Source organism: Oenanthe melanoleuca, chromosome 3 (assembly GCF_029582105.1).
Source record: "Oenanthe melanoleuca isolate GR-GAL-2019-014 chromosome 3, OMel1.0, whole genome shotgun sequence".
Taxonomy (NCBI): domain Eukaryota; kingdom Metazoa; phylum Chordata; class Aves; order Passeriformes; family Muscicapidae; genus Oenanthe; species Oenanthe melanoleuca.
In genome coordinates this window covers 101,651,896-101,679,453 of record NC_079336.1, presented here as the reverse complement: position 1 = coordinate 101,679,453, position 27,558 = coordinate 101,651,896, and the positions used below count along the sequence as shown (strand labels likewise).

General features: G+C 40.7%; 1 protein-coding gene across 1 annotated transcript; it reads left to right on the top strand.

The window, feature by feature from the left end:
* Window positions 1-2,906: 2,906 nt before the first annotated feature.
* On the top strand, window positions 2,907-23,461 carry TMX4 (thioredoxin related transmembrane protein 4). The gene is made up of 8 exons (XM_056487761.1): window positions 2,907-3,154; window positions 11,502-11,617; window positions 14,726-14,771; window positions 15,355-15,483; window positions 16,186-16,231; window positions 17,644-17,745; window positions 19,427-19,490; window positions 19,923-23,461. The coding sequence occupies exons 1-8, from the start codon at window positions 2,970-2,972 to the stop codon at window positions 20,207-20,209; spliced, it is 975 nt and encodes a 324-aa protein (XP_056343736.1). The 5' UTR covers window positions 2,907-2,969; the 3' UTR covers window positions 20,210-23,461.
* Window positions 23,462-27,558: the final 4,097 nt, after the last annotated feature.

Sequence of the window (27,558 nt, the reverse complement as noted above, 5' to 3'; positions counted from 1 at the left end):
AACAATGTATTCTGCTGGTATCCTCTGTGCAGAGCCAGGGCTGGTCACCCAGATAAATTATCATTGCAACACAGAAATATTTGTGAGTGGAGTGTCACAGAACAAGAGAAAGACAGGTTGGCACCTTTCCCTTCATGTAGCTTCACTTGTTCTTTCCATATTGTAGTTAAACTTGACATTTTATAATCAAGATTAAAGCAAACAACAACCAATTAGAATTTTTTTTAAATTAAATTCTGTCCAAAACTTACCTGGGGTTCATGGCTACACTTCTATCAATAGCTGTGGAAACCTAAAGAGACAGCTTGATTCCTGAGGCTTTTCTGTAACAGCAGTGGGAGTATGGAAGCTGGAAAACTGTGGCTCTCCAGGTCTGTGCAGAGCCAACAGAGCACCACACACACAGTGTAAAAGTTGGAGCAGTCAGGTTAATAGAAGTCTGTTGAAGCTAAAGGAGAATAAAATGTATAAGGAACAGAGTAATTGAAGTCATCACAGAAACAAGAGAAGGTCTGGCCCAAACACTTGTTTTCTCTACCTGGCCCTCCTTGCTTTCTCTTTTTATCCATTTCCTAATGGATGTTCCTAATCAGGTTCAACTGAGGTGTGCCACCTCCATCTTGGCAAGCCTGACCTGCTTCACAGGGATTAGCAGCTCCATGACATGTCTCCCCTGGTTTAGGAACACTCTGTTCTCATTCAGGAGCAAAACCAACTCTGCCTTCTTCCTGATCAGCATTTGCCTGAAACACAAACCTCCTCTGTGCTGAATGTGGCTAGAAATTACTGATAAATTAGTTACAAAGTAAGTTTTGCTTTCCTTGTTCTTTGGAATTCACAGGAACACTCCCATTTATTTGGAGCCATCATTTTACATGTTGTTCCTTCTCAGCCCCTTCATTTGCATGTTCTTTAATGACACAGCTATAATTATTCGCCACCCTGTACCACCACCAAATAAAATGTTCCTCAGCCTCCCCTTTTGCACATCAGTTCTTTGACACATAAATTCTCTTAATTTGGCTCCACCAGTTCTCAACCCTCTCTCTGCTTTGACCAATCACTTTTTCTTTTTTCCCTAGAAAATTTGTACAAAGATTAGCATGTTTCCCTCAAGTTTCCCAAGTTCTTACCAGCAGGGAAAAAAAAAAAAAAAAAAAAAAAAAAAAAAAAAAAAAAAAAAGCCTTTCTGCATTATCTTCTCACAAAGGAACTTCAGCCAGGTGTGTCTTCTCAAATAATTTCTACTGCTTTTTTTTTTTTCTAGTGTATTTTTTTTTCTCTTCACTACATATCCCAGGTCTAAACATTGCTAAACCATCCAATTTTACACTATCCATTTAGGAAAGGCAATGATAAATTAGAGAAAGGTTTGGTATTTTTTTTTTTCTTTTACAAATCACAAAAGGATTACAAAAATTGTAATATAGAGACTCTGAGTTTGTGTACCACATGGAAAAATATTACAAGAATTGTATTCTGAGAGGCTCTCACTTATCTAATCCTCAGCTGGCATTAAATGCAGTGGCAAGATGGCTCAGAAAGTCAGGAATCTCTGCAGTGCTGGGAAGCTGTCAGCAAAATTCTTCTTTGGTACGGGCAGGCATTTTTTGAATACCTGATGAGGAGAGGATCACCGAGGTCTCATTACTCCTGAGAAGTAACAAAAGAGAAAAAAAATCTGTCATGGTTCCATTTCTGCATAGTGAGAATGATGCTAGGGGCATCTTCTGCTTCTGTCACCAAATATTAACCCTGAGTGTGTTTCAGTGTCAATTAAGGTCAGAACAATACTTGGGCTTTAAAGAACGGTTTAATCAAGCCCAGAATCCTATGGGGAAACACGGGAGTGATGTAAAGGAGCCTCATAAAACAAACTGGTAAAGTGCAACAAAATTCACAGGTGGTGAATGCTATTTTCTCTGCTGAGGGAAAAAAAAAAGTGTGAATGTTTTACCAACAGGACTTACCAGCATTGTGCTGCAGTAACTGTTAGAAAACTGTACAGCACAAGTTACTTCCATGCCAAGATAATCTCCAGCCAAACAAGGATTTTCCCAAGAGACAAGACGGCAGTCTACACTTCCACAGTGATCTCTTCTATTTTTTTTTTCCCCTGGTCAATTTACCAGACAAACCAAAGAAATCGATTTTCTTAATTTCCATTAATTAAGAGTGCAACCATTCCATTCAAGGGCAGGGCTGCTGTTCAAAGGGACCTGGACAAGCCAGAAGGATGAGGCTGGCAGGAATCTCATTGAAGTCAAGGAAAGTACAGTGTTATGTGTCTGAATGTGTCTGGGATGGGGCAGAGAACGCCTTGGGATGGATGGGCTGCCTGTCTGGGGCAGAGAGGTGCCCAAAGACAGAAGGAGCAGCAATGGCCATAAACTAAAACACAAGAAATGTTTCACCTCAACATGAGGAAGAAAACTTTATGTTCAGGTTGATGTAGCACTGGAGCAGGCAGACTAGGGAGATCATGGAGTATTCCTGTCTGAAGAGATTCCAAACCCACGCGGACGTGTTCCTGGGGCACCTGCCTTGGCAGGGGGCTTGGGCTGAGGTCTGCTCCAACCCGAACTGATCTGGGGCTCTGTGAGTCCCCTGGAACGGAGAACACTCGCTTTTAACGGGACCCCTCAGGGCCGGCGCCTCACAGCACCCCAGCGAAGCCACCGCCGCAGTTTAACCAGCTCCCACAACACAGCGCCGCGAGCGCGCCCAATTAAAAGAAAGGTCAGAAAACGTGACAGAGAGCTGTGGCCGCAGCAGGTGCCCAGACGCCCTGTTGGAGCAGAATTTTGGGCTCGGGACCGCTCGAGGTCCGCTCCCGTCCGCTCCCGCCGTGAGGGGAGGGCGGGCGCGCGGACGGGGCCGCGGCGGGAAGAGCCGCCCCTGCCCCGCGCAGGCGCCGCCCCCGCGGCGGCCGCTCGCGCCCCGACTTCCTGAGGGCGGGCGGGCCGAACATGGCGCCGGGCCGCTGGCGCCAGGGGCGGCGGTTCCTCCGCGCTCTGCTCCTCGCAGCGCTGCTGGGTCCCGTTGCCTGCTTTTCGTCCGCCTTCTACAGCCCCGGCGAGCCGCGGAGCAGCGTTCGAGTGCTGTGCGGCTCCAACTGGAGCCTGGTGTTGCAGGGCCAGTGGATGTTGGAGTTGTGAGTAGCGGCCGCTTTCCCGCCCGCCTCGGAGGCAGCCTGGCCGGGGGGGCGAGGGGGGTTCCCTGTGAGGGGTTCCCTGCGAGGAGCGGGCATGGCCGGTGGCTGCAGCCCCGCTGTGGGGAGAAGGAGGCCGGGCCGGCCTTCCCGCCCTTCCCCAGGCCGGCGGTGCTGCCCGGGGACGGCGTGAGGGAGGCGGCGGGCGGTGCCCGCGTCAGCTCTGCCCGCCCTCGGCCGCCGGCACAGCCTGGGCTCTGCGGGGATGGCCCGGCAGAAGGAGCTGCCCCGCAGGTTCCCGTCCTGTGCGGGCACAGAGTGCCCAAGGTTATACGGGTCACTCCAGGCAGAGAGCAGTGAGGGATGTGGAGTGAAGGACGTGGAGCGAGCCCAGAGCAGGCCACCAAGTTGATCAGAGGAATGGAGCATCTCTACTTTGAGAGAATTGGGGTTGTTCACCCTGGAAAATAGAAGGCTTTGGGTAACCTAATTGGGCCTTCCAGTACCTGCAGGGAATTTACAGGGAAGATGAGGAAAGACCATTTACGTGAGCATGTCATGACAGACCAAGAGGGAGTGCCTGCAAACTGACAGATAGTTGGGTTAAATTGAATATTGGGGAAGAAATTATTTCCTGTGGGGTTGGTGAGGCCTGGCACAGGTTGCCCAGATAAGCTGTAGATGCCCCATCCCTGGAAGTGTTCAAGGCCAGGTTTGAATGGGGCTTGGAGCAGCCTGGTCCAGGAGAACAGTGTCCCTGCCAGAGAAAGGTGTCCCTGCCCATGGCACGGGGTTGGCACTGGCTGGTCCTCAAGGTCCCCTTTAACCCAAATCATTCATTGATTCTGTGAAGCAGCTGTCCCTCAGGTTCTCATCTGAGTGCCCAGGGTTAAATGGGTCACTTTGGGAATAGTGTCCAGCACTGCTCCTTGCCCTGTTCCCCCACCTGGCACTGGGTTCTGTGTGAGCTCCAAGAGGGCTGAGTTCGGTAAGGAATGTTTAGCAGGAGTAGGCTTCCAAAGCAGTATTACATAATATCCCAGCCTTGACTTGAGCTCGGAGTTCTCATTCAAGGGAGATGTATCAGATTTCATTAGCTTCTGACTGATGGTACTGGAGTGGTGGCTTTGCTTATGACATGACACAGTTCTTGAAATGCACGTGGCTTTATTTTTGGTGGAGCTCACTCACCTGCTTGTATTTAGAAGGAGGAAAAGGAGCTTGAGGGTTCTTTTTTTTGACAGCAATGAATAAAAAAATAGTTTAAGCAGGCAGCACAGTCACGTGGTGCCTGTGGGCCATGCAGCTATAAAATAGGATTTTACTGTGGCAAGTGTTCTACTCTGTGCAAGTACTTAAGTTAAAACAGTTTGAACATCTGAACTCGGGCTCCCTCCTAAATACTTAGCTAGCTACTCAAACTGATTCACAGGTTGGTGAGTTTTAAGGAGAAAGTTTATTCATGGTGACTCAAAGTTTTTGTTTCTAAAAGAAAATATTCATATAACTAGTGGTGCGTGCCTCTGAAGAAGAAGAAAGAGAAGAGCTGACTGAAACCAGAAGTGGTTGGGATGGTGAACAGTTAAAATCCTTTGGAAGCCTTTAGTCCAATTGAAAAATTGGTCTTTGGATTGGAGTGAGAGCTTGCTGACAACAACGATGGTGGCAGAATTAGCTTTGGTGTTAGCTGGGCATTGCCTGAATCTGACTCTAATTAATTTTATGCGGTGTTTGATGTGTGAAAGATTCTCGGGTCTCTGCGCTATTTCCTGTGGTTCATTACTGGTGCTTTCTGCTTTTCTCCTGAGGAGGAACCTTTGTCTTTAATGAGGATGCAAACTCAGTGCTGCTGGTGTGGATTTAGTGAGGGTTTGAGCTCTAGGATTGATTTTTTTTAATGTTTTCCGGGCAGACTCTGGTCTGGGCTTTTTCCCCTATCTGCTTTCCGGGGGAAATCTGATCCAGGTTTCCCCCATCCCTGCTCCTGCTCAAAATACCTATAAGAGAAGGGAGGAAATTCAGTTTTATCTTGGGAGTGAAGCTGAGGCAGGCAGCATTTTACAGCCATTGAGCTTTTCCATGGGCCTCTGCATCCCTCTTGCCTAAATATTCCTGATTGGGCTTGTGGGAGAACCTCTGTGTTAGAATTCTCAGCCCAAGTGGCTTCAATGAGGAGAACAACAAACACACACTAATCAGGTTCTTACAGAAATTTCCATTCTGATGGATTTTGGCTTCTACTGATTTTTATCTGGTTTAGAGTTAGTGATCCAGACAGGAGTCCTGCATGTCAGTCCATGCGTTCCTTCCATGCTGTCTCAGGCTGGTTGGCAGGTCTGCAGTAATCTTCATTAAAACTTCATTGTTTGAAGAACCTCCTCTTTATTTATAATTTATTTTTAGTTAAAATTTTATCTATATTTTTTTCTGAGCAGTACTTTTTAAATGCAAATGTTACTATAGCATCTTCATGAAAAAAAAAAAAAAAAGAATTTTCATGAGCTGCTCTTTTGAAGCCTCCTGCCCTGATAGGAACAGGTGCAGCTGCTGTTTAATGTCATTTTTTCTATTTGGGGAAGTGGAAAATAACTGTGTAATTCCATTTTTTTGTTGTTCCCAGGGGCACAAATAGAGAAACTGAAGTTTGGCATTACTTGTGTGTGGACCTGTAGCAGAAATAGGATTTTTCCTCCTTCATCCCTCACAGCTGAGGTGTGTGTACTGGCTGGCTTTTTGTAAATATTTGGTTGTTCATAGCTGGAAAAATTGCAGGCCCTGGAAGCATTGCTGCATTTTATTGATAAAAATGTTTTGGAGGAGGTTCACTATCAGCCAGACATTGCACCATTTTTTGGATGTTGTTACTATCACATCCAGCCTGGAGTGCTGTGAGTGTGATGCTGGAATGAGCTGTGTTAAAAAGTTTCCCTATTTCCTTATCTCTATTCTGTAGCTGTGAGATAATGGTTCATTAGTATGAGGAGTTTCCTTTTTGTCTTTAATATTGTGTCTGTTTGGAACACAGAAAATGCATTTCTGGTCTGCTTACTTTAAAGTACACTTTGAATTTGTAAACAAAACTTGTTTCAAGCTTGATTTATCTTAATTTAACATCCTCTTCTTTTTGAAGCAAATTTTAAAAAAAAACCCAAAAAAAGAAAAACAAAACAAAGAAAACCCCTAATCTATCAATGAACATGTTGTCTTCGTGCCTCTGGTTGTAAAAGAAAGTATTTATGCTCTGCATCTGCAGTGCTTTATATGCTTGTTCCCATATATGCTGTTAAGTGTTTTGGTTCCCCTTTGTTTGCCCAGACTTACTGCTGTGTATACCTGATAAGGAGTGTCTTCATTGTCCATTTTAATCCTAGCCAGATGAAAATCAGGAGACCAGTTAATAGTCATGTTTCAAAGGCTTATACTTAGAGTGTAGACCCATCCTTTTTATTTATTCATTGCCATTTATCATTAAATATTGCCCTGCTGTCTTGTTGGCCAGCAGATTGCAAGGGTTCAGCGCTCCCACCAGCACCTTTTGTCTGTAGCTTCAAGTGAGTGTGTTAAAAATGAAGCTGAATGTTTCCTATTTAGATGTTTTAATGCTTTTAATCAGATGGCTTGAAATACTTCATGTAAATAAAATCCCAAAGGAAGTGCTAAACTGTTTAACAACTACTTTAAGTTAGGTTAAGAATTTAACAAGATTGAAATTTTTTTAGGGTTTCTAGTCTCTTAATTCTTGCTAGTGTCCAGGCTTTTCTTTGTCCTATTCTTAAAAATACCCAACAACCCAAAACCCAATAAAAGCCAAAAAGCAGGAGGAATGAAAATCAAGTTATCAAAACTCTGTTTTGGTTTTGAAGCCTCTGCAGCTCTGCTGGCTGGGCCAGAGGAAGTGACCAAACATTTTAGTTAATACTTGAACACACAGCTGAGTGCTGTGCAGGGCATTGGCTGAACAAAAACTGCAAAAATATACTGAAATACCCCTTGTATAAGAGACAAAACAAAACAAAACAGATGCAGAAGGGAACATAAAAATATGCAGAATGATGGAACCTAATCTGCTGAAGCTCTAGAATAATTCACATAATTTTTCATTGATTGTTTTGCTTTCTATTAAAAAAAAATCTTCTTTAAAAAAAAGGTGTGTCTGGTTTGAAGGGGTTTGGCACTCTGCAAGAAGCTCCTTGTCAGCTTCCAGGGTTTGTGTTGTGGTGATACAGATCTGGGTAAATGACAGGCACCAACTTCTGTGTCTTTGGCTGCCACCTGCTCACTTGAAAAGTCATTAAAACCACACAGTTGATCTGGAGCTTTTCTTTTGTTGGCTGCCTATCCTGCCTCAAGACCTAGCTGTATTTAGAAACTGTCTTTTTTTCTTTATTTTCTATACTTGTGGAATCTGTAGCAATAAGGCAAAACTATTTGAAAGAATAAAAATAAGAATTTTGTTCTGATACTGGCTATACCATTCTGTTGGATACTGTCCCAGCGTTTTCCCTCTTATTTTAATAGCATTTCCAGTATGAACTCCATCAAGCAGCTTGGTTTAAACAAGTTTTGCTGTTTTCTGTTTAGCAAATCTTCTCATGCCTGTATCCATAAGCTGTTTTTCCTTTTTCCTAGATTCCTGCAACTTGGTAAAATTGCCATTAGAGCAGAGTGTGGAATGCTACTCAAGGTTACATCTGTTCACTGATATTGGTAGTAATGGTAGTGAAAAGGCAGATAAAAAGAGTTAAATGTTTTTGAAAAGGGTGAATTCAGTAGCCAGGCAGGTACAAGAAGAGAGATAAGTGGCTTGGAGCTGGAAACTGTGTATCAGTACATCTTAGCAAAGTCTTTCTGTGTTTACTGATCTACTCGAGGTGACACGGCTGAATGGCACCTTTGCTCAAACTGGTTTTAGCTTGAGTGGGTTCTTTTGTATTGCCTCAGTGAAGTTGTTGGTATTTGAAAGCCAAAGCTTGTTCTTTTATGCTTTAGATCAGAGATAAATAGAAGTCAAAAGGAAAGTCTGTCTCTGAGAGCTACAAACTTTGCTTTTCAATTGCTTTTTTATGCCTTCTGCGAAAAGCTTTAGGTATTGTAATGGAGTAGGAACAAGAGTAAACACCTGGATACTTGGAAATAGTGATTTTAGTCCACTGAGGTCAATCGTTGTTGCAGTGATAGATATTTGCAACCTTATTTATGGAGGGCTGAGTGTGTGAGAGCATTTCAGCTGTAAAACTGCTGTGGAAGGGGTCTGGAAGCATCAGGAATGAGGATTGTGCTGAGGAATGTGCAATACCTGCTTGCACTGAGTAGTTTTGCAGTGTGTCACTTTTAGCTGTGATGGAGATCAGCAAATTGCTTTTTAATGTGTAACTGAAAGCTTTCTTTCCTTAACCCAGTGCCCAAGTCTTGCTTTAAATTCCAGCAAACTTTGATTTTTGACTTGGAAAGGCATGTTTTCTTGGCACACCTGTTTGCACTGCACCCTATGCCCTACAATTAATAGAGGGAGAAGAAATGGGAGTGGCAGCCCTTAATTTGGTGGTGTTGACAAAGTGCTAATTGTTTCTTGGCCTGTCTCGAGTATGGCAGAAGAAATTTTGTTACATCTGCTTTGGCCAGGGACCTGCTCTTGCATTTTGTGTCTTGAAAAGTAACAGAGACTGGTTCCACAGCAGACATGAGGGTCTGTTTCCATGCTCCTACAGATTTTTTTTTTTCCTATTAATTTTAAAAATGCATGTTGTACCATAACTTCTGTGGAAATATGAATCACCCACAGTTCTAAAGGATTCATTAGGATGACCCTGTTGAAATCAAGTACTTCCCTCAGTCCTTCAGGGTGCAGAAAAATTTTTGAAACTTTTGATAAAGATATCCTGAGTGTGAAGTATTTTACTTTTCAATAACTTACCTCCCCTTACACTTACTCTTCCATTATTTTAAGTCTAAGAAAGAGACACAATAAAGCTTTGGTAATGCAATTTTTTTATTTCCAAGAGGCAGTCATGAATTCCTTGATGCCTCAAATGCTACACAACAAATGCAGACATGAAAGCTTCAGGCAAGTGAGGGTGTTGAGGTAAACAGCAGTGGTAACTCTTGCAGAAATCTGATGTCTATTGCAAGTTCTCTCTTGAACATGTTAGGACAGGCTGTTTCCTGGCTGGCAAGAATGGGATGTGTAATTTGAGCAATGTAAAGCAAATATTTTAATCCTGATTGTTTGTGCCAATGTTCAGCTGGAGTGGCTGGATCTTGTAGCATGATATGGAACTATTGCCATCCCATGTCCAATATTGATACTAAAAATTAGACAGCAAACAACCACAGCTTTTTGTGCAGGTGACTGTTATGTCCTGTCACTGCTAAACTGTGACATGGGTAGATTTTCATGCTGCTTTGAACTAAAGGAAGTATTTTCAATCATATGAGTGTTAGTTGTGTATTGAATATTCAATTTCATTAAGGAGAAATGCTCATGCATGTCAAAAGTAAATATAAATTTTGGTGGGGTCAAAATTTCTATTCCAAAATCAGATTGAACAGGCTAAAGGATATATTAATTTTGAAAATCTCATGGTATGAATTTGAGACATCTAAAGAAGCTGGATTTAGAAAACAGTCAAACTTCTTTTTCATTTTAGGTCAACACCAGCTGCGTTATCTGATGGATGTTTGCAGTTTCTTATTTATCAGTCAAGCTTCTATAATAAAATAATCCTGTTTGTAAAGTACAGTATCTGTCAGACTGTTATTAAAAGCTCTCTCTGGGCCAGCATCACAATGGAGAACATTGCTACATGTGAGACTTGCTTCCAGGATCTTTTGGAGAGATACTGAGGTTCTGTCTCTTGGCAGGATAAGATTTATGTCCTTTTTTTAGATGCTTTCACATGGAATGATATTGACTTAAAAAAACAAGATATGGGCTTTCACAGAATCATGAATTTGAAGTACAGTTAAATACAACAAGTATTTTTGTGTCCTTTTAGCTGCAAAGTGACCAGATTCCCTTTTTTAAATGCAGGAGTTTAAAAACTACCACAAAGCACTCAGAGTAAATTGAATTCTGCCTCTTCTGTGAGAAATTACCTGTTTGACTTTAAACTTTATTAATATGAAACATCTGGGAGTGACTGGGGATATCTTTGTTCTGCAGGCAGTATAGCAGTAAGCATTCCTGCTGACAGCCAGAGAACAGGAATTGTTCCCTAGGTCAGATAGCAGTGGTGGAAACCAAAGGAGTAGAGAACCTTGTGAAGGTTCCTAGTGGTGGTTTTGTGCTAAGGATCTTGGGTTCTGCCCAGGAGGGAATTTGTTTCTGTGGTTTGCAATGGATGAGGTGCTTGGTGGCATTTGTGGGGCACTGTGACAATGTCCCTAGACTCAGTGCTTTTTTTGGTGGCAGTTGTGGAGCACTGTGGCAGGCAGAGTGTCCCTAGACTCACTGCTGCCAGAAACCTCCATCCCCCCTCAGTAAATCAGATTAAGCCCCATAGAGGTCTCTCCTCATTAGTGAAAGGCTGAGTCTATGCATAGGCAATTTCCCTTGCTCAGTCTGTACCTCCCTGTGCTGGTTCCCTTCAGTGTGTCTGACAGAACCTGGCAAGCTGCACAAGTTTCATGTACACTTGGCCAACCAAGTCAGGCTAAAATACAGAAAGGTGGCAAAAGGGTTTTTATCATCAATTTTATCTGATATTTTCCTTTATATTAGCTGTTCTATTTCCAGATTGATATTACCAATAGGTGCAAAATTGGTTTAATTATTCTGATTGAGAATGTAGAAAATTCAGCTCTATAAAAGCACACTCCTATTTTTTGAAATTAATCCTGGGTAAAAACAAGACAATAAGTATGAGCAGTAGGAATTTGATGTGTGCTCTTTTTAAGTCTCTAATGACTGCTGTCAAAAAGGGCATGTTGTGATGTATAGAGTGGTGGGCTAAGGCAAATGCAATTTTGGGAAGTTCTGAGGTGTGGGAAATCAATACAAAATGTTTTGATGAAGGAGATGCTTCAGAGGACAGCCTGGCTTCAATAATTCAGGTAGCTTCCCTGGAAATGGGTTTTAGTTCCTATGTAAATAGAATAAATCACAAGTGGTGAGGAGTTTGGCTGTGAATTTCTCAAATCTGTGATTTGTTTTCTTTTAATAACATGGGGAGGAACATGGGGATCGATAAAACAACTTTGATTGTCTTATTTAGTAGACTAGATTAAGAAAAACTGTCTTTTTTTTTTTCCTTTGTGATTGATGTGTTTGTATTTTCTCTGTATGATAAATCAATTTGAATGTCTTAGAATGTAAAAGTATTAAAATACTTACCCTGCCTTCTCCCTTTAGTTATGCTCCTTGGTGTCCAGCCTGCCAGCAGATTGAGGCGACCTGGGAGAGCTTTGCCAAGGAGAGCGAACGGCTCGGCATCACTGTTGCAAAAGTGGATGTCACTCAGGAACCAGGTGTGGCACAAAAGAGAGTGTTTTAATAACAGGAATTATTCAATACAAGTATTATTTACTGCTTATTTAGGCTTCAAAGTCAAAATGTTATCCACAGTTTGTTTTTCCATACAGTTCATATTTCTGAAGTTTATAAACTCAGTTTGAAGGATTAAAGAATTGGGGGGTGGGGGGGGGGTGTGATCTGGCTTAATACTGACTTAAAAGAGGCTTATTCTCTATTTTAATCTTCGTCACTGGAAGCTGTTGCCTTGTCTTGTCCTCCAACCTGTCTGCAGAAGATTCCAGCTCTGTAACCTCGCGTTAGGAGAATTTCAGGGTGTGGTAGAGTTAGCCTGCTTTAATTAAAGTTGCTAACTGCTTCCAGCATGTTGCTGGTTTCATTGTGGTGCTTTATATTACAGATGTTACTGCTGTTTCCTGTTGGTGATGCACACATGTAAATATATTTATAGAAACACTTTCCTAACTATTCACAGAAGCATGAGTGCAATCTAATTTATTCCTTTGGTGACTCCCTTCGAAGTTTTAAGTGTGTCTTTGTACAAGCAATATTAATCTTGTATAAACCTCTGCATCTCCTGGCAATGCTTCATCCTTGTTTGGGCTTTGAGGGGATAAAGGATTTTATCAGCAATATTAAAAGACTGAGATGTTGTTAATAAAAAAAGGCCAAACTTTACTGGTTTTCTTTGTTTTTGCTCTAAAAAGTGTGTGAAAAATGTATTTATTTTATTAGTTGAAAATATGCTGAACAGATTTACTGTATCAAAACTCCTGTCTCAGAATCAGCAATCCAAGTTGACAAGAAGATGTCAGCTGTTCTAGACCTTGTGTAGGTTCACATCTTGTTAAAAGTTCACAGGTACACAAAAAAATCTGGTATTAAAAAGCTGTATATACTAATCATTATGTAGTGTAATAAACAGATGAGTTTTAATATTACCTTGTTTAAATAGATTACATAAACTTAATACTTTAATTTCTTATGTTGCTGAGAGTCCTGACCCCTAAGCATGGGTAACTTCTGAGCCAAAGGACTGACGAAAAGGATGAATTTGTACCAAAGCTCATGTAATAAACCTACACTGACAAGTTCAGCACTGGAAGCTGCAGGCACTTCTAAAACTAAGGAATGCTCAAACTGCAAAACAAACATTTATTACGTATTTGACCTTCGGTGCTGATGTAATTTGGAAGATATGAGTTTCTTTGGAGCTCTCCAAAGTTACTGAGGTATTTTTATTGTGGGCTTTGCATCAGCCTTTCTGCTGTGTTTAAATGCTCTGTCTCCTTTTTTTTGCTTGTACAATGGTACTTTAATTAGTCTTAGTTATGTAACCCCTTCATTGAATTGAAAGTAGTCAAAATGTGTTAAATTAGGGGAAAACCATGAGATGAGCGCAGAGTTACATAAAATTGCACTTCCCAAACTGGCAGGATAAAGTGGCCATTCATGGTGCTTAATTGCAGGAGATGCCTGAAGAATAAATCCACCACAGTCTTAATGGCTTCACAGCAGATTTCAGTCCCTTGATGTTCCAGCCTTAAAGTGCTTCCTCTTGCCTCATCTTCTCCATTGAAGCATTCAGTGTGGAACACGCAAATAGTGGAGATGCTTCTGGACCCTTAAATTCTGCATATTTGTGGTGCCTTTTTTAAGCTCCTGATCACAACATGTACTTGTGAATTACAGCAAGTCTTTTTGGATCATCTGTGTCCTCTTTAAGTAGTTGTTGGCTGAAAGCAACTGGAGTTTTAGATGACATTTCTATTCTCTGTATGTTCTCAGGGGTGTGCATATGCAAATAAAAGGGGTTTCAAATTTTTGATTAACTTGATTTCATAGTGGATATCAGTTTCTGATTTGCAGATGCTTAACTGTAACCAATTCAAGATTGTATTAAATAAGCACCAAAACAATTTAATGTGTTCTTAAATTTTGTAGCTGACTCACGTGTGGTTTTACCAATCTAGGGACGTGCCTTAGATAACCAGCAAGCCTCCACCTAGAATGTTGGGGATGCTTAGATGCATTTCATAACTTTTAGATTTCAGAGTTGCTTCTGAGGTGTTCACTCTAGGATAGGCCACAGGTAAGAGGAGAGAGCTCTTTTATTTCCTTTACCTGACTGGCATTTTAACAACTTCAGAGAGCCTTTCAGTGTTCCCATGACTTTCTCTGTTCTTAAGCTAATTATGTTCTTTGTGATTCTCCACCCAGTTTTCCTTGTGCAGTTGTGCTGTCTGCTATAGTAATTCTGCTCCCACACTTGTGGGTTTGTTTGCTTTATATCTCCCTGTGCTGGCACAACTTTTAGCTGTTTCACAGAGTTTTTCATCACTCTGCCTCTCGTATTCATAAAGGCAGAGAGCTGAAAAGTTGAAGTAAAGAAGCTTTCCTTTTTGGAACTTTCAAGATCATTTGCTTTAAATGTCTTCAAACAAAATTCCAAACAACAAAAAAAGCCATAACCCTTTTTTGTGTGTTCCATAGGGGAATTCAAACTGAGGAAAACATTACCACTGAAACTTTTAAAAATACCTGGCTTATTTCAGTATGGCTCATCTTTGTCCCTGAAGACAGAAATCCTCTTGCTACAATACTTTTCCATGGCTAATCCTGTTGCCTAGAGCTGTTTGCTTTATTGAAGGCTGAATAAGGCCTTCATTTCCCAAAAGATTTTCACAAAATTTTATAAAAGGCAAGGTTAAATAACCATACTCTTTACACTGGTGTTTTATATGAATTGCAGTTGCTGGCTATAGGAATTCAGCTTTTTCTAATGGACTCTGAGTGCATTCTAATACTGGACTGGTCCAAAACTTCAGCTGGGTGTAAATACTGAGGAGACAAATCCATTGATGAGGAAAATTACCTCTCAGTAAGCGTTCTTCAAGCTAACATTTCTCCTTAATTTATTATTTAGTATCTGTAACTGTTTGTAGCATATCTGAAGACAAACTGTTAACCTGTATTTACAAAACAATGATGAAAGCTGTGCAGCCTGCTCTAAAATACAGATTTGTAGGTATTTATAGATAAGTTAGAATGCTGAGAATTTTCAGTTTTACTGAACTGTTTGTGTTGTTTTCTTCCCTTTCCAGGCTTGAGTGGTCGTTTCTTTGTCACAACACTTCCTACAATTTACCAGTAAGTGTGTCATACTGGAAACTGCAACTGTTGACTCCTACTTGTCACTTGATTTAATCTGTAACTGAAAAGTGGGGAAAATGAAGGGATAGTGACTTTTGATTTCAGCTCAAGTTATTGTAGCTTTGATTGCATTATGAAATCCTTATCTGAGGCTCTTCTTTAGTTTGTTTCTTTGTTATCCACCATTAAAAATGGATCAGAGAAAACATTTGCTGTATCTCTTTGCCAATAAAGTGATGCTGTCGTTGAAATATTGAACCATCCAGTCTCAGAGTACTGAGTTGTGCAGATATGCAAACAAATAGATATATATGTGCACTTTTAATTCTGAGTTGTATTTAGAAATGGTTTGGTTGTTAACCTCATGTGCTTTGTGTATTTGCTGTAGTGCCAGTAAATAGTTAAGAAAAACAGCAGCTTTATCACGCTGTTTAAAAACTGAGATTTTCCATCATAACTTACCGTTCCCAAACACTCAGCTCTTAGCAAGTGAAGTGTATAATGTGTGTGGGGGGTTTTGGTTGGGATTTTTGCCCCAGAGTTTGGGGGCTGTCTGTTCTGATGGAGATTTGTTTTGCAGCGCCAACGATGGAGTGTTCCGCAGATACCGCGGCTCCCGCACCTTGGAAGATCTTCAAGGCTACATCCTGGAGAGGAAATGGGAAGCTGTGGAGCCTGTAGCAGGATGGAAGTCTCCATCTTCTATAATGTAACACTTGGTTTTTGTTAACAAAAACAATGTTTTGTATCTCTTTATTCACTAAGGGTCCTGTGTTGACAGTTTAAAGACAAAAGGCCTTTATTTTTTAGGCTTGCAGGCTTTGCAGAAGTAATCAGTATTGACAGCCTGATTCCCAGCTTCTCACCTATAAAGGCAGTTTATGTTCTGCATTTGCTTTTGTTTGTGCCTGTTAGGGCTTGTTTGTGTCATTTTTGAAAAGAGATTAAAGGAAATAATACAGCCACTGAGCATTATGTAAAGTGGCATTTCTGATATCTGCTGAGTCCTGGAATCAAGTGTGTGTTTATATTGATCATTACTTCATGACTTGGGCTACTGGGCAGCCTTTAACTTTAAGAATTTCTTGTTAATTTCTTTACAAGAGAGACTCTTACCTCCCTTTGGAATAGCAAACAATGTACTGCTTACAGAATATATAAGAATTTGTTTTTAGAGAGGGATTTGCTTAGAGATATTGTAGAAAGCTTGCATGGCACAAAGGATGTACCAAAGATGAGAGTGGCCTGCAGTTCATTCTGGCTGGAGCCATTGTATATAAATTCACATCAAAGATCCAGAGATGGTCTTTATTTTTCATGTGAGAAGGAAGAAGAGCTGTAGCATCTTTAGGAAGGGGAAAGGAGCTACAGGGCTGCTGCCAACCTGATTTTCTATTTCCTTGTTTTCCAGGATGCATGGCATGGCAGGGCTGTTTCACTTCTCGGGATGGATCAGGGTGAGTAACTGTATACTATTTTTCATAGTCTCTTTTTATGCTTAGGATAATAACTGAATATTTTTATTATCCTTTCATGAGAAGGGAGGGCAAGGGGTTTTTTTAGTAATAGTTTCTGTGTCTGGGGTTCAAACTGGCAACACCACTTGTGTAGGAACATGATGAATTTGGATAATAGAGTAATTATCAGAAGTAAATGAGAAATGCTCAGCTACACTGAAGTGTGCTTTAAAATATTAGAGCATATTTTGCTTTAAATTATTAGAGCATATTTTACTTTAAAATATTTCAAGATCCTTTCATTTGGAAGCTATCCAAGTTTTTCCATGGCACCTAAATACTGAGAATTTTCAGTCGGTTCAGATTCTGGTCAGGAAACATCTTCTCAAAACCTTTGAGTGTCAGTGAGATTGAGACTGTGGCAAAATATGTTACTATTGTAACATGTGCTTCAGAAAATGAATGTACTTGAGAGTTGAAACAAGTTTGTATCACTTCTACTAAGCATCAAACTGATAAACACAACTCAGAGCTCTGCTTGATTCTATTTTTCATTTTTTCACTGGATAATATTTACTTCTTGTAACCTTCTGATGTTTCTCTTCCATGGTTGCTCTGAAATGGTGTTATTTCTCTGTAGTCTCCTTCCTGACAGATTAACTGTCCTGGGAAGAAACCTCTAATTTGCCTTCCACTTCAGTGAATATTTCAGGTGTACATTTCCTCACTCCTCCTGCTCTGCTGTCTTTGCTTATGCTTTAATAAATATCAAAAGATGTCCTGACATTGAAAAAGAAGACTCTGGAATTTTTGGATTTTAAACTCTTGTAATTGTTGATTGTGGTTTGTTTTGAAAGAGATTTAATGTCATAATTTACTTCCTACCAGCTCATCTGACTTAATGTGCTGCTTGACTCAGCCAGTTGAATTTGTAGGTTTAAAAGAAGTCTTAATATTGTATTTGGGTTATTATATTTAAATTTAGAAGGGAAATCATTTTAGTGTATGCATTGAGTGTGTATGTCTCCTTTTAAGAGCTAAAAAGCTTAATTAAGAGCTGGATGGCTTAGTTTTAGTTAATGAACAGATGCCACATAAGGATGAAGGGTGTTGTGATACTTTCCTGCAAGCTCTGAGGCTCCTCATCCATCCATGCAGTAAAGGTTGTGTATGGCATCTGTAATGCTGAGTTTCTTTGGGAGAAAGAATTGTGCATCCTCTGCTTAAAAAGCCTTTTTATGTGAGCAAATCAGTAAAAATCCACAAGATTTAATGGTGTCAGAAGGGGAAGACTTCAGTATAAATGCTGTTAAATGAAAGGTCTCAGACAGCAATTTTTCTAATGTTTTGGCAGTAGAAATCTTAAGTGGTTTTAGGTATGAACTTATTAAATATCTTCTTCTAATTTCCAGCAAATTCATAACTACCTCACTGGCACTCTTGGAGTTCATATTTGGGTTTCCTATGCCGTCTTCATCTTAGCTACCTTACTGATTGGCCTGCTCCTGGGTTTGGTAAGAAAACAATACTTTTTTTCTTAGTTGACTAGAACTCTTGCTTTGCATTATCTTGTGAAAAAAATAAAACTGACTTTGCTCATAAGACATACTTAAATATACCTTGCGTTAATAATATATTACTAAATACTAATATCTCTTTCCTGTGACATCAGAAATGTGTGAGAGTGGATTAAAGCTGTGCCAGGGAGGTTTAGACTGGACATTAGGAAGCAGAGAGTGGTTAAACACGCAGCAGGCTCCTCAGAGAGGTGATCAGGCCTGTCACTGGTTATGAAGCATTTGGACAGTGCCCTCAATACAAATCAGGTCACCTTCTTATGAAATCTTATCAATTGTAATGAAATGCTTCAATTTAGAACTGTTTAGTCCATCCACTAAAAGGAGTCATTCTTGTATTGGCCTTTTTGTATCTAATAAGTCTTTTCTACTTAAGGGTGGATTGTGTGTGGCCGGACTTGGTCAAGACTCCAACTTTCTAAGAACACAGGCTTTCTGGAGTGTTTTATTAACCACAGAGGAATTGGTTTTGTGGGAGTCAGCAGTGTAAGGGTACTGCCACACTGTTACTCAAAATCTAAGGATGAAAATATTTTTTGAGGATTTGAAGATCTGTGGGTTTAAGTTCTTCTGGATTGGTTTTCTGTTCCTTAAGTGCATTCTGCAACTGCAAGGACAGTTCAAACAGTTCTGCTGGTAACTGGTTTAACCTGGTGCTAAGTCACTATACCGTGTAGGAAATGTAAAAGTTGTTTCTGGAATGTGGATCTCTGCCCTTCAGCCCAAATATTAGTGAAATAAAGAAAAATGTTGTCAGTGTATTTCTCAGTAGTACTGGGAAGTGATTTCAGTGGGCTTGAAAATTGAATTTCGACAAAACCACGTTTTTGTACTTGATGTGCATGCAGAATTGTTGTATACAAAAAATGTTTTTGATTATTCAATTTCAATAGCCGCACTTTTCTAGATCGTAGATTTTCACCAAATGAGAGCAAAACAAGTTAGTATAACTAGAAGCAAGTGAATATCATGTTTCAAAAGAAACTCTCCTTCTTACTCCTTCACTAAAAAAACCTGAAAAAGCTGAAAAAAAAAGTGAAGTTAATCTCCAGCTCTTTCCAAAAAGATTTCAATGATTGAAATATATTTCTTTCACATGGTGTCAGCTCTGTCTTTTTCTTCGCACTATTTTTAGCATGTGACAGTGAGGCACAAATGCCTTCCTTGCATTTTGAGCGTCCGTGTTCTGCCTTGGGCTGGTTAAATAATGAGCACAAAAGGTGGAACACACATCTCTATTGGGGAGCCAGGGACAGAAATGGAATAACATTCCAAAATACAGGAAATCTTGACGAAGATTTTTCATAAATTTTCAGAAAGTAAAAATTCTCATCTGTGTTCTGAGCTATTCTTCAGCAAGCATCAGTACTGAATAAATTTAGGGAAGTAGGAGGCAGAAAATGGGTAGTAGAAAGCAGGGAATGCTGGTTAGTACACACTGAAAAAGCACTTTTTTCCATGTTTTTATTTAGCTCTTATCTCTAAGCAAGATAATATAATTTTGTGAGTTTTATTGTGTATATCCATCTATCTAAAAAGAATGAGTGCAGGGACTTTTGCAATTGCTAGTAAATGCTGTTTTTATTATTGCTAGTAAATGCCTTTTTCTTTTCCACAGATCCTGGTTTTAATTTCAGACTGCCTTTGCCCAGCCAAGTCAAAATACACAGCTGAAACTCCTGGTAAGAATTCTTTAACAGGGCGAGAAGCTGTAGTTTAAAGTGTAAATCTGTAGGAGGAAGGGCAATACACTATTCAGATCTTTGGAGTGAGCAGTGAGCCAATAATCCAGGAGCCAAGTAAAATTGGTTTGTCTTTGGTTTGTAACTTGGTAGAATAAAATGAAAGTCTATCTCTGCCTGATATACAAGGAAAATAAATGGAAGCAGAGGAGAAATCTAGTGAAGGTTTAATGAAATAACTGAAAAATAAGGAAAAGTTTTCAGTCACAGAACCACAGAATGGTTTAAGGATCATCTGGTTCCAATCCCAGTTGGAATAATAGCCCTAATCAATTATAATGTTCGTCAGTATTTCAGAGGATGTCCCTGGTGATGCAGCTTTAAAAGGCTTTGCTGTGAGTTTCAGTCTAACTGCACCTCTGCTTTGTTTAGACGAAGCAATCACCAAGGAGAACGCGGAGAACGCGGCGCTGGAAGAGCCGGAGGAGGCTGCAGAGCTTTCTGCGGACGATGCGGAAGAGGCTGCAGATGTGAAAGATCTCTCAGACGGAGAAGACGCAGCAAATTCAAGTGCTGATGAGTCAGAGGAGGATTTAGCACTTGGAAAAGAATCAGGGGAAGAAGAAATGGAAGACTTAAGTGAGCAGCCCTTAGCTGAATCAGAGACTGAAAGCACAGTGAGGCAGCGGAAGAGTCAGGGGGCTGAGAAGGAACTATAGTTTTCCCAGTGGTGTCTCTTGTACACTTGGACCAAAGAAGTGTCAGACCCCTTGAGGGTCTGAAGCTGGAGCTTACACTTGATTTGTCGTTGGTGTTTACGCAAAGCTCTGCTCTGCCAGCAGGCTCCTCTTTTTTTAAGCTTAGTACTTGCTTACTTTCTTTGATAAGCACATTTGCTGTGTGTTGTGTGACCTTAGCCGTGACAATCAAAATCAGTGTCTTATCTGTTCTGTGTTCTCTCAGAGAAAAAGGGGGTGTCAGCCTCAGTTCACCAGCTCTGAAATGATCATTGTGTGTGTCACTCTAAGGACTGACCTGGGCAAGATCAGGAGTTTTAACTCCACTGGAGCTTGGCAGGACTATGACTTTTCTGTCTGAATGTTGATTGTTCCCAAATGCCACAGAAGCACAGAGACGATTCACTAGTGAAAAGGAGGCACCTTACTGGTCTTCTATCAAAAATGTTGTTTACCATGGGTTTTTTTTTATCACTTTCAACCGAAGCACCTTTCTCTTCCATTTCTATTCATGTTTGTTTTGGAAGTTGATCCTGCAGCTCACCCCCAGATGTGTCAGTTTTTGGTGATCCAGAGGCTGTGCAGCTTGAGTTGTTTAACCCAAGGAGTTGGAGTAATTTAAAGCATTAGGCAGAAAGAGAATTGCAACTGAATGTTTAAAATGTGTTGGAACCTTTAAAAGGTTTAAAGGAAATTATTTTGGTCAGAGGGAAATTTTACCAAAGCACAGCAATTCTTTTTTTTTTCTTTTGGTAATTTGTCCCCATCATGAGATTGTAGCAGGAAATGCTCACTTTGGAGTCAGTAAGTTGTATTTTTCTTGCCAGTACAAGTTTGTCACGTGTGGTGCAGTCCTGCCATTTCCAACTCATGCTTTTGGCAGAACTCAAGGTGCTTTAGTGATGTTATCTGAAGAGGCATTTAGGGTTTTACTTTTAATTGTTTTTCTACTTTTGGAATCATCAGGTTGGGAAAAGAGAGGGGCACACTCGGGTAGTGATGAGAAGCTTTGAGTTTTGCTGCTTCTGTCAGAATTGCGTGTGTTGAACTGCATAAAGTGAAAATGGCTCGTCAGGTAGACAGATGTGGTTAGACTTGGGTCATTAAACATATCAGTGTATCACTCCTTTGGGTTAGTATAAAAGTCTTTTTTCATAAGGAGAACCCTCAGTGAGATCCTGTATGTTCCTGCTTTGTTGGTGTATTACCATGAACGTAAGATGTGTCATAATCTTGATATTATTTTTAAAAATATATATATGTTGCATAAACCTTGCTAACATGCATGAATTTTGTCTTGTTCTTCAAGAACAAAAAGTAGTCAGAGATGAGATCATCTCTCATTAGAAGAGAAGTTGTAAGTGCAAAATGCTGGCTTCCTTTGAGACTGAGATTAATAGGGCCAATTTGTATTGAAAGCTGTTTTGTTGTAGCTATTTTTTAATGCTCATAAAGAACGTATTTTCCAAGAAAGCTCAATTTACCCATCCCTGTTCTGTCACATATGTTTTTGATCTATATGGTAGAAGCTTTCATTTGTCTGGTAGAGCTGTTCAAAGGAGGAAATTCCACTGCATATCCCGAATTTTAAATTTCTTGAAGAATACGCCCAGTCTGGAGTGTGAGTTCCATACAGTGGACACCTCTAAATGTGCTTTCACATAGGTGAAAACATAGACTTGATAATATCTATACGTTGCACTATCTTGAGAGAAGTTTGTGATGTTTGAGTGTTGTCCCGTGTAACTGAGCAGTTGTAAAGCTGACATCTACAGGACTCAGCAGTAGGTGAGACACACAGCAGCCTTTTAAAAGCTACACTTTTATCTGCAAAAATCAAGAAAACTGTGGCCACTACAGTGGGAAGAGAAGAACTGTGCACTTTGAAGACAAGATGATGTTCCTGCAAGAGTTGGGTTTCCCTGCAGTGTGTTTGGATTCCACAAGTAAACAAAAAAGCCCACAAATGGCACTTTGTCCTAAAAGGCACGTGGTTTCTGAGATGCTGTGGGAGAGATCAGAAGCCCCTTTGTATGGTGTGCCTGACTTCTCTGCTCACATTTCCTCTGTTGCATGTTATAATTGTGTTTGGATTATTTAAACCAAAGATATGAAGTGTTTTCCATCATGATAGACTGAACTGTAAGATCACTGATGAGCACAAATTAAATAAGCAGGCAGCAGGTGACAGCAGCTTAGATCTGTCTTGTGGATCTGGAAATGAGCTTGGTCAGGCTTCTAAGGGCTCTTGAACATAGGATGGATGTTGTTCCTATGTTTTCATGAATGAACTAGGGAATGTTAATGCTGACTGGGTTTGACCATATTTGACGTGCATTGGTGTATCTTATTACAAAGATCACTGAATTGTGATTAAGGCTTTGCTTAGAAAAGGTGATACTGTGTAACCAGTGGTCTCTCCAAATTAATTCTACATTTGTAGGAAAATTACTGTGGTGTGATACTGGTGATGCTCAGTTTTGACTGATGTTTATCTGGGAAACAGCGAGAAGCAAACACTGTAAAGGCTAAATTTGTGTTTAACAGAAAAACTATTAGCTGTGCAGTAGAAGTGTGATGTTAATATACCTTCCAGGATCAGGTTTTTTTCCACTAAAACACATTTTAGTTGAATCATGTGAGTTGTGCTAATTAGGCTATTAACAATAGTTTTAAACTTGGTGTGTTTCCAAAAAGTCAAGATCAACCTTTTGTACAATCTGGGTGTTCTGTTATCTCTGTTCTGTTAGGATTAATCATGAAGAAATGGAACTTGTTCTTGCAACCTCAGTATAGACAAAAGGACCTTGGAGAAGCTGCTGCTGGCACTGTTCAAAATGTTTTGATGAAGGACAAGCCTTAAGGCTTGTGAACTAGAGCTGTGTGTCAAAATTAATTTAAGGCTGTTGAGAAGAAATTTAAATATCAATTGGGCTGCATGCCACTGGAATGGGAATGCTTAACAGCAAGTCACAGAAGAAATCTGGCAGGTTCCTTTTTTCAAGAGGCTGGAAATCCATCCAGAATTCCAAACCTCCTGTCCTTGGGATCTGTGTGGAACTTGTTTGTGTGTCTTGGAATGCTCTGTATCTACTGCCCCCGTGGGGGTGGCACGTGTTATGTGGGTTTTCTTCCTGGAAGTGTTACACAGGGTTGTCTGTTACATGAAAGTATTGCAAATTTATACTTAGGCATATTTTTACTTAAATGCCACATAAATTTTTGTATTTATGACCTTCTTGGAGTCATTTTCATTTCCTCAGTGCAGAGTTGGCTCATCTGTGTCATTAACAAAAGGTTGTTTAATAATGCTGATCTTCCAGTTAATCACAGAGGTTGTGACTTGTGAAGATTTCTTAAAATCTTTAAAAGGAACCTGGACATTAATGAATTGCTTCCTTTTGGAGGGTTTCCCTGGAGGAAGCCAGGGCTCTCAAAGGTTCAGAATGGAGCTGGGCCGAACAACATAACTGAACCCTTAAAGGCTTCACCTCCACATAAGGTAGTTCTGTCTCCTCCCTGAGAAATGCCCTACTTCTGTCAAATCAAAGCTGTGCTGACTCCCTCTGGGGTTTGGAGGCCAGTAAGAAATGTACAGACCTAAAGGAGCCAACCTCAGGTTGTAGTTCACATTCCAGGCAGTGCTGCAGGAATAGGCTATAGGGGCAGCTGTGCCAGAGGGAGAAGGGACTGCCAGGAGCCATCCCTGCAACCTCCTTTGATGGTGTGAGCAGCTGCTGGATCTGGCACCTGCATTCATTCTGCTCAGGTGAGTTACATGAGCTGTCTCTTCCTGTGAACAGAGCAGCTGCAGGCCCTGTTTGCCACTCACTTTGATTTTCTTCTTTTCCACTGTGTTCATCTTCGGATGCAAAGTGGAAGTTGGAACAGTATCAGATGAAGCCTTGTGAGCATTTTGTTTGCTGTTTCATCAGCTGCTGCTTGTTCTCTTTTGTGAAATGAGAATATGAAATTTTCTCCATGAAAACAGCACGTGGAATACTACAGGCAAAATCGGATCAGGTTTTGATCAGAGTCAAGCAATCAGAAAAATCCAAGCTCTAGTTTTGTAGAGGAAATACTGAAGATACTCTCCAGTAGCTGAACTAAAGTGGTAGGAAAGCTTATTTTTCCTCTCTGGAACTGGACCAGTGGTAAGTCCCAGCCCTGGGAGTGCAGCTGCCCAGTAGTGTGTGCTGTCATTTCCTTCCCTACTGGGGAGTTAATTGTGTTTTCCTCCAATGAGCACTGTGGTGATTACTTATTTTTAACCAAACATCTTCATTTGTCTCCCATTAGAAAAACACCTAAAACTCTCTGCTTTTACTTTCAATTCGTCTTTCCTGAGGAGAAAGGAAAGCTCCATATTTAAACATACAGGGGAAAAAACGGGGATGTAGTTATCCTAATATTTTCATTCAAATTTCCATTTTATATGGAAAGATTGTTTTTTATGGCTCATTAGAATTACTTGGAGCCTGCTGCTACTTCAGACTTCTACATCTGTTAATCTGGATTCCAGGGGAGTGAGGGAGCTGAACCAGCACACCACGGATTTTCCTGGCACAGGCTGGGCCAGTGCCTCACGTGCTTGCAGAGGATGCAGAAAGGACAGTAGCCATTCCAAGTGGCAGTCACACATCAGGAAATTAAAAGGTGACCCTTGATAAGGACCCTTTTTATGTCTTTGTTGCTGTGGTTGTAAGGACAAGAGTAACACTGAGATCTTTGTAAATCTGCCCTGGATTGGTTTAATTGTACTTCCAGCTCCTTCCATGAGAATCAGTCCTCTGCTCAATGCTCCACTCTTCTGCCATCCCAGCAGTGTCCAGGCTTCCCAAAATAGACATCCAGGGGCCTTTTCCAGCCACCTGCTCACTGCTGAATGGCCAAAGAACTGTTCTCATCCCTGCAGCATCTGTCACCTTTGACTCACATGATGGAGTTGCCACATGGCTGCTGGGGTAAAAACCCCACAAATATTTTCTGTTGGTTCTTCTGGCTGGCTTGGATGAGTTGGTTCAACTTTGACTGGTGTGAGATGCTGTCCAGAAACACTCTAGAAAATGGGTATTTTATGACTTCATGTGGAGAAATTATTTGTGGGGAATTTGGAAGCCAAAATAACTTTTACTTATGTAAGGTACTTGATAAAACAGCTTTGCACATCAGTCTTGAGAAATGGGCAGTGGTTTGAACATTAAAATATTTGAATTCTATGCTGCAGTTAACTTCTCCAGTTAATCTTCACTGCAATTAACTGAAGGGAGAAAGTCCCAGCTGGGTCATCTTTCCCCTGCAGAGGTTTTCATGTGCTGACAGGAGACTGTTATGTTGTCTCTCTGATCTTGCAGAGGGATACAGGACCAGACTGGAATGCTGTGCCAAGTCCCTTTCTAGCAAGTAACAGACATCAGGACAAGCACTTTGTGGTTTTTCTCTGGAGTCTTTTTGGCTTTTCCAAGTAGTGCTTTCTAAGCTACAAGTTGTGTCTCTGTTCAATAACCCTCTGCAGGGTTTTTCATCTGGAATTTGTGATTGACCTTTTTGAACCACAGTGCAGTTTCCTTTGCAGAGCCTGGTTCAGCTGAGCTCCAGGTGTGACCCCATTCTCTGTTTGTAGTTATGCCAGAGGAACAAGAGAGAAGCAGGAGATGTGGGAGGGGATGTTCATACTACCCTGACTCTGTTGGGTTTTTTGACACTGACTGTGGCAGTGAGGTTTGTGTGGTTGGTCAGGCAAGCTCTTTGCTGTTCAGTCAAGATGCAGTTCCATGGCTCCAGGGTTAAAGGTCAGACAGCCGATGCCTCATTAAGCAGCCAGAGGAAATCTCATCCAGAGAGATTAATTAAAATGAGGAGCCAATTACTTGGAGGGAAGCTGTGTGTGTTGGTGTCAGATGTGCTGGGGAGACCTGGCATTAAATTTCACGTTTTCCTTAGTTTTGCTTCCCTTATGCTGATACTGGCACCTTCCACCTCACCCCAGCTCAGCAACTAGCCAGTATGGGAAGTGGTGGATCCTGTTGGAGACTCCAGTTCCAGTTGGACTCCTGAGCTCTGTGAAGCTTCCCAAGGTGTGTTGGCTGGATTGCAGCAGGAATTCAGTGGTTCCAGGGGGGCTTTGGGGTCTGACTGGCACAGGTGGGAGGACCCACAAAGGATGGCAACTGAGAAGCTTCACAATGGGAGAGGGAAGAGGAACTTTTAGCCTGAGTGGCAAATAATGACAATTAAAGTAAATCATCAATATCCTGTGAATGTGGCAGAGAAGCATCTAAGTGGAAGAAGAAATATCAAGGTGGGAAGAGTTTTGAAGAATACAGACATTATAGGATGGGGAGAAGGGAACTGTGGTGCAACACTATTGCTGCCTCCAGAAATTCTTGCAACTTCCCAACATAAAAGCCTTTTGAGTTCATTAAGATTGAGTTCAGCTGCACATATTAAAATATTCAGCTATCATGCAGCACTTCCTGTCTCATACTCCAGGATAAATACCTGCTTTTAGCACAGATGATGCAAACTTTAAATAAATGTGAGCAGACATGTCCCCAGACTTTTGCTGCAAGCACAGTGAAATGCCAAGGTTAAAGCAGTTTGCATTCGAGTTGTTTCTGACACTGATGTGTGACAAATGCCTTGTGGTGTAATTCTGTGTAAATTGATATTAATGTGCAGTCTGCAGCTGAAAAAATGAATTGTATACCCATGATAAACTCTTAATTTCCCTGTTAAACAATTAGTGTAAACCTGTAAACTCTGCATATTTTTTAAAATTTAAACCAAGGAGAAATCTAGAAATGTTAAATCAAGACTGTTACACTTTGCATGAGGGTTGTCTCTTTGATAAGATGATTTTTTTTCTAGCTGGTGAGTGCATCTGACTCCTTAACATTTTAAGAATAACAAGAGCCCTCTGGGTTGTGGAGATGGAATTACCTAAAAATCAGGAGCGGTATGCCCAACTGGGTCTCTGAAACTGGCCTTGGTATCCAGGATTCTACTGGAAATAACTGCAATCTCACCTGTGTAAGGTTTTACCCTAAATGTGCAGGCTGGCACCTGCTTTTAGAAATCATCTAAATCAAGATTTTTCCTTTTGGGTATGAGCAAACTCTGTTTTCAGTCTCCTGGATATTTTAGATAACAACGGGGAATGTACATTCCGGTTATTGGAGGTTTAACTACATATTTCTTTCTTTGCTAACTAATTTTCTTTCTTTTTACCATATTCTATTCTATTATGTTCTAGGTTGGCCTTTACCTATGAACTAAAAGATGGTGCTGAAGTCCAATATGACACAAGAAGTTGGTGTATTTATTTTTTT